The sequence below is a fragment of the Danio rerio genome, chromosome 16 (genome assembly GCF_052040795.2).
Source record: "Danio rerio strain M-AB ecotype USA chromosome 16, GRCz13ab, whole genome shotgun sequence".
In the NCBI taxonomy this organism is placed as follows: domain Eukaryota; kingdom Metazoa; phylum Chordata; class Actinopteri; order Cypriniformes; family Danionidae; genus Danio; species Danio rerio.
Genome location: NC_141036.1, coordinates 7,477,577 through 7,490,361, shown reverse-complemented (window position 1 = coordinate 7,490,361; position 12,785 = coordinate 7,477,577). Strand labels below are relative to the sequence as shown.

Sequence of the window (12,785 nt, the reverse complement as noted above, 5' to 3'; positions counted from 1 at the left end):
AACAATAGTGAATTTACATTGTATTTAAGTACAATGATGATGATCCAGGATCAACAATAGCGAATTTACTCTGTATTTAAATAATGTTGATCCAGGATCAACAATAGTGAATTTACATTGCATTTAAATAATGATGATGATCCAGGATCAACAATAGTGAATTTACTCTGTATTTAAATAATGTTGATCCAGGATCAACAATAGTGAATTTACATTGTATTTAAGTACAATGATGATGATCCAGGATCAACAATAGTGAATTTAGTCTGTATTTAAATGATGATGATGGTCCAGGATCAACAATAGTGAATTTACACTGTATTTAAATAATGATGATCCAGGATCAACAATAGTGAATTTACACTGTATTTAAATAATGATGGTCCAGGATCAACAATAGTGAATTTACACTGTATTTAAATAAGGACGATCCAGGATCAACAATAGTGAATTTACTCTGTATTTAAATAATGATGATGGTAAAGGATCAACAATAGTGAATTTACTCTGTATTTAAATAATGATGATGGTCCAGGATCAACAATAGTGAATTTACTCTGTATTTAAATAATGATGATCCAGGATCAACAATAGTGAATTTACTCTGTGTTTAAATGATGATGGTCCAGGATCAACAATATTGAATTTACACTGTATTTAAATAATGATGATGGTCCAGGATCAACAATAGTGAATTTACTCTGTATTTAAATAATGATGATGGTCCAGGATCAACAATAGTGAATTTACACTGTAATTAAATGATGATGGTCCAGGATCAACAATAGTGAATTTACTCTGTATTTAAATAATGTTGATCCAGGATCAACAATAGTGAATTTACATTGTATTTAAATAATGATGATGATCCAGGATCAACAATAGTGAATTTACATTGTATTTAAATAATGATGATGATCCAGGATCAACAATAGTGAATTTACTCTGTATTTAAATAATGTTGATCCAGGATCAACAATAGTGAATTTACTCTGTATTTAAATAATGTTGATCCAGGATCAACAATAGTGAATTTACATTATATTTAAATAATGATGATCCAGGATCAACAATAGTGAATTTACACTGTAATTAAATGATGATGGTCCAGGATCAACAATAGTGAATTTACTCTGTATTTAAATAATGATGATGGTCCAGGATCAACAATAGTGAATTTACTCTGTATTTAAATAATGATGATGATCCAGGATCAACAATAGTGAATTTACTCTGTATTTAAATAATGATGATCCAGGATCAACAATAGTGAATTTACTCTGTATTTAAATGATGATGATGGTCCAGGATCAACAATAGTGAATTTACACTGTATTTAAATAAGGACGATCCAGGATCAACAATAGTGAATTTACTCTGTATTTAAATAATGATGATCCAGGATCAACAATAGTGAATTTACTCTGTATTTAAATAATGATGATGATCCAGGATCAACAATAGTGAATTTACACTGTATTTAAATAAGGACGATCCAGGATCAACAATAGTGAATTTACTCTGTATTTAAATAATGATGATGATCCAGGATCAACAATAGTGAATTTACACTGTATTTAAATAATGTTGATCCAGGATCAACAATAGTGAATTTACACTGTATTTAAATAATGATGATGATCCAGGATCAACAATAGTGAATTTACATTGTATTTAAATAATGATGATGATCCAGGATCAACAATAGTGAATTTACACTGTATTTAAATAAGGACGATCCAGGATCAACAATAGTGAATTTACTCTGTATTTAAATAATGTTGATCCAGGATCAACAATAGTGAATTTACATTATATTTAAATAATGATGATCCAGGATCAACAATAGTGAATTTACACTGTAATTAAATGATGATGGTCCAGGATCAACAATAGTGAATTTACTCTGTATTTAAATAATGATGATGGTCCAGGATCAACAATAGTGAATTTACTCTGTATTTAAATAATGATGATGGTCCAGGATCAACAATAGTGAATTTACTCTGTATTTAAATGATGATGATGGTCCAGGATCAACAATAGTGAATTTACATTGCATTTAAATAATGATGATGATCCAGGATCAACAATAGTGAATTTACACTGTATTTAAATAAGGACGATCCAGGATCAACAATAGTGAATTTACTCTGTATTTAAATAATGATGATGATCCAGGATCAACAATAGTGAATTTACTCTGTATTTAAATAATGATGATCCAGGATCAACAATAGTGAATTTACTCTGTATTTAAATGATGATGATGGTCCAGGATCAACAATAGTGAATTTATACTGTATTTAAATAATGTTGATCCAGTATCAACAATAGTGAATTTACATTGTATTTAAATACAATGATGATGATCCAGGATCAACAATAGTGAATTTACATTGTATTTAAATAATGATGATGATCCAGGATCAACAATAGTGAATTTACACTGTATTTAAATAATGATGATGATCCAGGATCAACAATAGTGAATTTACATTGTATTTAAATAATGATGATGATCCAGGATCAACAATAGTGAATTTACTCTGTATTTAAATAATGATGATGATCCAGGATCAACAATAGTGAATTTACACTGTATTTAAATAATGATGATGATCCAGGATCAACAATAGTGAATTTACATTGTATTTAAATAATGATGATGATCCAGGATCAACAATAGTGAATTTACATTGCATTTAAATAATGATGATCCAGGATCAACAATAGTGAATTTACACTGTAATTAAATGATGATGGTCCAGGATCAACAATAGTGAATTTACTCTGTATTTAAATAATGATGATGGTCCAGGATCAACAATAGTGAATTTACTCTGTATTTAAATAATGATGATGGTCCAGGATCAACAATAGTGAATTTCCTCTGTATTTAAATAAGGACGATCCAAGATCAACAATAGTGAATTTACTCTGTATTTAAATAATGATGATGATCCAGGATCAACAATAGTGAATTTACTCTGTATTTAAATAATGATGACGATCCAAGATCAACAATAGTGAATTTACTCTGTATTTAAATAATGATGATGATCCAGGATCAACAATAGTGAATTTACTCTGTATTTAAATAATGATGATGATCCAGGATCAACAATAGTGAATTTACACTGTAATTATATGATGATGGTCCAGGATCAACTATAGTGAATTTACATTGTATTTAAATAAGGACGATGCAGGATCAACAATAGTGAATTTACTCTGTATTTAAATAATGATGATGATCCAGGATCAACAATAGTGAATTTACTCTGTATTTAAATGATGATGATGGTCCAGGATCAACAACAGTGAATTTACATTGTATTTAAATAATGATGATGGTCCAGGATCAACAATAGTGAATTTACTCTGTATTTAAATAATGATGATGATCCAGGATCAACAATAGTGAATTTACTCTGTATTTAAATAATGATGATGATCCAGGATCAACAATAGTGAATTTACTCTGTATTTAAATGATGATGATGGTCCAGGATCAACAACAGTGAATTTACATTGTATTTAAATAATGATGATGATCCAGGATCAACAATAGTTAATTTACACTGTATTTAAATAAGGACGATCCAGGATCAACAATAGTGAATTTACACTGTATTTAAATAATGATGATGGTCCAGGATCAACAATAGTGAATTTACTCTGTATTTAAATAATAATGATGATCCAGGATCAACAATAGTGAATTTACTCTGTATTTAAAAAATGATGATCCAGGATCAACAATAGTGAATTTACTCTGTATTTAAATGATGATGATGGTCCAGGATCAACAATAGTGAATTTACACTGTATTTAAATAATGTTGATGATCCAGGATCAACAATAGTGAATTTACATTGTATTTAAATAATGATGATGATCCAGGATCAACAATAGTGAATTTACATTGTATTTAAAAAATGATGATGATCCAGGATCAACAATAGTGAATTTACACTGTAATTAAATGATGATGGTCCAGGATCAACAATAGTGAATTTACTCTGTATTTAAATAATGTTGATCCAGGATCAACAATAGTGAATTTACTCTGTATTTAAATGATGATGATGGTCCAGGATCAACAATAGTGAATTTACTCTGTATTTAAATAATGATGATGATCCAGGATCAACAATAGTGAATTTACTCTGTATTTAAATAATGATGATCCAGGATCAACAATAGTGAATTTACACTGTATTTAAATGATGATGATGATCCAGGATCAACAATAGTGAATTTACTCTGTATTTAAATAATGATGATCCAGGATCAACAATAGTGAATTTACACTGTATTTAAATAATGATGATCCAGGATCAACAATAGTGAATTTACTCTGTATTTAAATAATGATGATCCAGGATCAACAATAGTGAATTTACTCTGTATTTAAATAATGATGATGATCCAGGATCAACAATAGTGAATTTACACTGTATTTAAATGATGATGATGATCCAGGATCAACAATAGTGAATTTACTCTGTATTTAAATAATGATGATCCAGGATCAACAATAGTGAATTTACACTGTATTTAAATAATGATGATCCAGGATCAACAATAGTGAATTTACACTGTATTTAATTAATGATGATCCAGGATCAACAATAGTGAATTTACACTGTATTTAAATGATGATGATGATCCAGGATCAACAATAGTGAATTTACTCTGTATTTAAATAATGATGATGATCCAGGATCAACAATAGTGAATTTACTCTGTATTTAAATGATGATGATGGTCCAGGATCAACAATAGTGAATTTACTCTGTATTTAAATAATGATGATCCAGGATCAACAATAGTGAATTTACTCTGTATTTAAATAATGATGATGATCCAGGATCAACAATACTGAATTTACATTGTATTTAAAAAATGATGATGATCCAGGATCAACAATAGTGAATTTACTCTGTATTTAAATGATGATGATGGTCCAGGATCAACAATAGTGAATTTACATTGTATTTAAATAATGATGATGATCCAGGATCAACAATAGTGAATTTACTCTGTATTTAAATGATGATGATAGTCCAGGATCAACAATAGTGAATTTACATTGCATTTAAATAATGATGATGATCCAGGATCAACAATAGTGAATTTACACTGTATTTAAATAATGATGATGATCCAGGATCAACAATAGTGAATTTACTCTGTATTTAAATAATGATGATGATCCAGGATCAACAATAGTGAATTTACACTGTAATTAAATGATGATGGTCCAGGATCAACTATAGTGAATTTACATTGTATTTAAATAAGGACGATGCAGGATCAACAATAGTGAATTTACTCTGTATTTAAATAATGATGATCCAGGATCAACAATAGTGAATTTACACTGTATTTAAATAATGATGATGTTCCAGGATCAACAATAGTGAATTTACTCTGTATTTAAATAATGATGATGATCCAGGATCAACAATAGTGAATTTACTCTGTATTTAAATGATGATGATGGTCCAGGATCAACAACAGTGAATTTACATTGTATTTAAATAATGATGATGGTCCAGGATCAACAATAGTGAATTTACATTGTATTTAAATAATGATGATGATCCAGCATCAACAATAGTGAATTTACACTGTATTTAAATAAGGACGATCCAGGATCAACAATAGTGAATTTACACTGTATTTAAATAATGATGATGGTCCAGGGTCAACAATAGTGAATTTACTCTGTATTTAAATAATAATGATGATCCAGGATCAACAATAGTGAATTTACTCTGTATTTAAATGATGATGATGGTCCAGGATCAACAATAGTGAATTTACTCTGTATTTAAATGATGATGATGGTCCAGGATCAACAATAGTGAATTTACACTGTATTTAAATAATGTTGATGATCCAGGATCAACAATAGTGAATTTACATTGTATTTAAATAATGATGATGATCCAGGATCAACAATAGTGAATTTACACTGTATTTAAATAATGATGATGATCCAGGATCAACAATAGTGAATTTACTCTGTATTTAAATAATGATGATGATCCAGGATCAACAATAGTGAATTTACTCTGTATTTAAATAATGATGATCCAGGATCAACAATAGTGAATTTACTCTGTATTTAAATAATGATGATGATCCAGGATCAACAATAGTGAATTTACACTGTATTTAAATGATGATGATGATCCAGGATCAACAATAGTGAATTTACTCTGTATTTAAATAATGATGATCCAGGATCAACAATAGTGAATTTACACTGTATTTAAATAATGATGATCCAGGATCAACAATAGTGAATTTACTCTGTATTTAAATAATGATGATCCAGGATCAACAATAGTGAATTTACACTGTATTTAATTAATGATGATCCAGGATCAACAATAGTAAATTTACTCTGTATTTAAATGATGATGATGGTCCAGGATCAACAAAAATGAATTTACTCTGTATTTAAATAATGATGATGATCCAGGATCAACAATACTGAATTTACATTGTATTTAAAAAATGATGATGATCCAGGATCAACAATAGTGAATTTACTCTGTATTTAAATGATGATGACTGTCCAGGATCAACAATAGTGAATTTACATTGTATTTAAATAATGATGATGATCCAGGATCAACAATAGTAAATTTACTCTGTATTTAAATGATGATGATGGTCCAGGATCAACAAAAATGAATTTACTCTGTATTTAAATAATGATGATGATCCAGGATCAACAATACTGAATTTACATTGTATTTAAAAAATGATGATGATCCAGGATCAACAATAGTGAATTTACTCTGTATTTAAATGATGATGATGGTCCAGGATCAACAATAGTGAATTTACATTGTATTTAAATAATGATGATGATCCAGGATTAACAATAGTGAATTTACTCTGTATTTAAATGATGATGATAGTCCAGGATCAACAATAGTGAATTTACATTGCATTTAAATAATGATGATGATCCAGGATCAACAATAGTGAATTTACACTGTATTTAAATAATGATGATGATCCAGGATCAACAATAGTGAATTTACTCTGTATTTAAATAATGATGATGATCCAGGATCAACAATAGTGAATTTACACTGTAATTAAATGATGATGGTCCAGGATCAACTATAGTGAATTTACATTGTATTTAAATAAGGACGATGCAGGATCAACAATAGTGAATTTACTCTGTATTTAAATAATGATGATCCAGGATCAACAATAGTGAATTTACACTGTAATAAAATGATGATGATGAGCCAGGATCAACAATAGTGAATTTACACTGTAATAAAATGATGATGATGAGCCAGGATCAACAATAGTGAATTTACACTGTATTTAAATAATGATGATGTTCCAGGATCAACAATAGTGAATTTACTCTGTATTTAAATAATGATGATGATCCAGGATCAACAATAGTGAATTTACTCTGTATTTAAATAATGATGATGATCCAGGATCAACAATAGTGAATTTACACTGTAATTAAATGATGATGGTCCAGGATCAACAATATTGAATTTACACTGTATTTAAATAATGATGATGGTCCAGGATCAACAATAGTGAATTTACTCTGTATTTAAATAATGATGATGGTCCAGGATCAACAATAGTGAATTTACACTGTAATTAAATGATGATGGTCCAGGATCAACAATAGTGAATTTACTCTGTATTTAAATAATGTTGATCCAGGATCAACAATAGTGAATTTACATTGTATTTAAATAATGATGATGATCCAGGATCAACAATAGTGAATTTACATTGTATTTAAATAATGATGATGATCCAGGATCAACAATAGTGAATTTACTCTGTATTTAAATAATGTTGATCCAGGATCAACAATAGTGAATTTACTCTGTATTTAAATAATGTTGATCCAGGATCAACAATAGTGAATTTACATTATATTTAAATAATGATGATCCAGGATCAACAATAGTGAATTTACACTGTAATTAAATGATGATGGTCCAGGATCAACAATAGTGAATTTACTCTGTATTTAAATAATGATGATGGTCCAGGATCAACAATAGTGAATTTACTCTGTATTTAAATAATGATGATGATCCAGGATCAACAATAGTGAATTTACTCTGTATTTAAATAATGATGATCCAGGATCAACAATAGTGAATTTACTCTGTATTTAAATGATGATGATGGTCCAGGATCAACAATAGTGAATTTATACTGTATTTAAATAATGTTGATCCAGTATCAACAATAGTGAATTTACATTGTATTTAAATACAATGATGATGATCCAGGATCAACAATAGTGAATTTACACTGTATTTAAATAATGATGATGATCCAGGATCAACAATAGTGAATTTACATTGTATTTAAATAATGATGATGATCCAGGATCAACAATAGTGAATTTACTCTGTATTTAAATAATGATGATGATCCAGGATCAACAATAGTGAATTTACACTGTATTTAAATAATGATGATGATCCAGGATCAACAATAGTGAATTTACATTGTATTTAAATAATGATGATGATCCAGGATCAACAATAGTGAATTTACATTGCATTTAAATAATGATGATCCAGGATCAACAATAGTGAATTTACACTGTAATTAAATGATGATGGTCCAGGATCAACTATAGTGAATTTACATTGTATTTAAATAAGGACGATGCAGGATCAACAATAGTGAATTTACTCTGTATTTAAATAATGATGATCCAGGATCAACAATAGTGAATTTACACTGTAATAAAATGATGATGATGAGCCAGGATCAACAATAGTGAATTTACACTGTATTTAAATAATGATGATGATCCAGGATCAACAATAGTGAATTTACTCTGTATTTAAATAATGATGATGATCCAGGATCAACAATAGTGAATTTACTCTGTATTTAAATGATGATGATGGTCCAGGATCAACAACAGTGAATTTACATTGTATTTAAATAATGATGATGGTCCAGGATCAACAATAGTGAATTTACTCTGTATTTAAATAATGATGATGATCCAGGATCAACAATAGTGAATTTACATTGTATTTAAATAATGATGATGATCCAGGATCAACAATAGTTAATTTACACTGTATTTAAATAAGGACGATCCAGGATCAACAATAGTGAATTTACACTGTATTTAAATAATGATGATGGTCCAGGATCAACAATAGTGAATTTACTCTGTATTTAAATAATGATGATGATCCAGGATCAACAATAGTGAATTTACATTGCATTTAAATAATGATGATGATCCAGGATCAACAATAGTGAATTTACTCTGTATTTAAATAATGATGATGATCCAGGATCAACAATAGTGAATTTACTCTGTATTTAAATGATGATGATGGTCCAGGATCAACAACAGTGAATTTACATTGTATTTAAATAATGATGATGGTCCAGGATCAACAATAGTGAATTTACTCTGTATTTAAATAATGATGATGATCCAGGATCAACAATAGTGAATTTACTCTGTATTTAAATAAGGACGATCCAGGATCAACAATAGTGAATTTACACTGTATTTAAATAATGATGATGATCCAGGATCAACAATAGTGAATTTACACTGTATTTAAATAATGATGATGGTCCAGGATCAACAACAGTGAATTTACATTGTATTTAAATAATGATGATGATCCAGGATCAACAATAGTGAATTTACTCTGTATTTAAATGATGATGATCCAGGATCAACAATAGTGAATTTACTCTGTATTTAAATGATGATGATCCAGGATCAACAATAGTGAATTTACACTGTATTTAAATAATGATGACGATCCAAGATCAACAATAGTGAATTTACACTGTATTTAAATAATGATGATCCAGGATCAACAATAGTGAATTTACACTGTATTTAAATAATGATGATCCAGGAACAACAATAGTGAATTTACACTGTATTTAAATAATGATGATGATCCAGGATCAACAATAGTGAATTTACTCTGTATTTAAATAATGATGATCCAGGATCAACAATAGTGAATTTACACTGTATTTAAATAATGATGATCCAGGATCAACAATAGTGAATTTACACTGTATTTAAATAATGATGATGAACCAGGATCAACAATAGTGAATTTATATTGTATTTAAATAATGATGATGATCCAGGATCAACAATAGTGAATTTACTCTGTATTTAAATGATGATGATGGTCCAGGATCAACAATAGTGAATTTACACTGTAATTAAATGATGATGATGATCCAGGATCAACAATAGTGAATTTACACTGTATTTAAATAATGATGATCCAGGATCAACAATAGTGAATTTACATTGCATTTAAATAATGATGATGATCCAGGATCAACAATAGTGAATTTACACTGTATTTAAATAATGTTGGTCCAGGATCAACAATAGTGAATTTACATTGCATTTAAATAATGATGATGATCCAGGATCAACAATAGTGAATTTACTCTGTATTTAAATAATGTTGATCCAGGATCAACAATAGTGAATTTACATTGTATTTAAGTACAATGATGATGATCCAGGATCAACAATAGTGAATTTACTCTGTATTTAAATAATGATGGTCCAGGATCAACAATAGTGAATTTACATTGTATTTAAATAATGATGATGATCCAGGATCAACAATAGTGAATTTACACTGTATTTAAATAAGGACGATCCAGGATCAACAATAGTGAATTTACTCGGTATTTAAATAATGATGATGATCCAGGATCAACAATAGTGAATTTACTCTGTATTTAAATAAGGACGATCCAGGATCAACAATAGTGAATTTACTCTGTATTTAAATAATGATGATGGTCCAGGATCAACAATAGTGAATTTACTCTGTATTTAAATAATGATGATCCAAGATCAACAATAGTGAATTTACTCTGTGTTTAAATAATGATGATCCAGGATCAACAATAGTGAATTTACTCTGTATTTAAATAATGATGATGGTCCAGGATCAACAATAGTGAATTTACACTGTAATTAAATGATGATGGTCCAGGATCAACAATAGTGAATTTACTCTGTATTTAAATAATGTTGATCCAGGATCAACAATAGTGAATTTACATTGTATTTAAATAATGATGATGATCCAGGATCAACAATAGTGAATTTACATTGTATTTAAATAATGATGATGTTCCAGGATCAACAATAGTGAATTTACTCTGTATTTAAATGATGATGATCCAGGATCAACAATAGTGAATTTACTCTGTATTTAAATAATGATGATCCAGGATCAACAATAGTGAATTTACACTGTATTTAAACGATGATGATGGTCCAGGATTAACAATAGTGAATTTACACTGTATTTAAATGATGATGATCCAGGATCAACAATTTAAAAAAAATCTATCTTAAGGTCAATATCATTAGCCTTTTTAAGCTATGTTTTTTCAATTGCTTACAGAACAAACCATTGGTATACCATGAGTTGCCTAATGACCCTACCCTGTCTAATTAAGTCTTTACATTGCATTTTAAACTGAATACTAGTATCTTGAAAAATATCTAGTAAAATAATATTTACTGTCATCATGACAAAGAAATGTGTTGGAAAAAATCTTAAAATATACAGGTCTACTACAAATTCTGATTCAACTACATATAATAGTTGTATTACTGAGCAAAAGTTGATTCTAATTGGATACCTTGAATAAAAGTTTTTGTGTTTGATGAGTTATTATACAAAAAAATTATTCAACATAAAGAAATACCAACAAAAAAATGTCCGTAATATAAGCTGTTTTTAGGAATTGGTTGTAGATCTCACTCAGATGTAACTCTTTAATATTCTAACCAAAAAAAAAAAAAATATATATATATATATATATATAAACATGAGAGTGACTTACTCATGCAGTTGAGCTCTGGTCTCCAGTGCACATGAATCCCTTCTCTCTCACAGGCTCGACTGTACGCTATGAAGGACTCACAGAAACAGTTCTTATGCACTGGACACTCACACATGTCTGTTACACACGACCTAAAGAGAGGAGCACAGAGATACAGTCAAGAAGCAGAAGAACTTTAAGCAGTGTAGTACTCTTGTGTAGTGATTTCTTCATAATTTGTGTTGAAGTATTTGCCAAAATATTTAACATGTTCAGAGCATTTGATTTTTACCTCAAAAAACAAACAATGCATGCATGACAACTTTTCGATTGATCTACTTATACAGCATCCTTGTCTTTAGAATTCTCTACTTTACAAATGTTTAGTTCGGCATTTTTATGAAAGCTTTGTCAAAGAATAAAACATTTAATTATGACTTTTGTCTAACAAATTAACCCATTTAATACTTTTTCTTGCCATTTCTAGTTAACATCTTAAAGTTAAAGTTTTTTTTTGTCATATGATTGCAAGTTTAAACTTCTCTTTGACTTACAAATTTGCAATTCCAAGTTTTAAATGTCCAAATTTAGCATTTCAATTATAAGCGATCTTCTAGTTATGGGAAAAAGTGCAAGAAATATAGTCAAGTCAAGTCAAGTCAAGTTTTATTTGTCACATACATAGTTATACAAAGTATGATCAGCAGTGAAATGTAGGTCAGGTCCGCTCCAGAGATAGTGCAAGTATAGATAAACAAAAAAATTAAATATTAAGGAAAAAAGAAGAAAAAGAAAAAGCGTGCAAAAAAAAGATGTGCAAAAAAAATTATACAAAGTAATAAGAATAGCAGCAATATGATGTACTTATGAATATGACTACTACAATGATA

At 28.8% G+C, this 12,785-nt stretch overlaps 1 protein-coding gene and 1 long non-coding RNA gene across 5 annotated transcripts in view; both read right to left on the bottom strand.

Annotated features, from left to right (window-relative positions):
- bmper (BMP binding endothelial regulator) overlaps positions 1–12,785 on the bottom strand; it is a 107,067-nt gene that overhangs the window by 60,558 nt on the left and 33,724 nt on the right. Inside the window, 1 exon segment of the mRNA NM_001020487.2 lies at positions 11,917–12,047. Coding sequence (NP_001018323.2) covers positions 11,917–12,047 — 131 coding nt within the window.
- Positions 5,391–11,862, bottom strand: LOC147840124 (uncharacterized). Of its 4 annotated transcripts, none has more exons than XR_015945005.1 (4): positions 11,270–11,862; positions 8,875–9,813; positions 7,362–7,900; positions 5,391–6,280 (listed from the first exon to the last, which is right to left on the bottom strand). It is a non-coding gene; the product is annotated as an uncharacterized LOC147840124 (long non-coding RNA). The 4 variants fall into 4 exon arrangements; XR_015511053.2 differs by lacking the exon at positions 11,270–11,862 and adding an exon at positions 10,835–11,258 and having other exon boundaries at positions 8,875–9,522; XR_015945004.1 differs by lacking the exon at positions 11,270–11,862 and adding an exon at positions 10,835–11,258 and having other exon boundaries at positions 5,688–6,571; positions 8,875–9,522.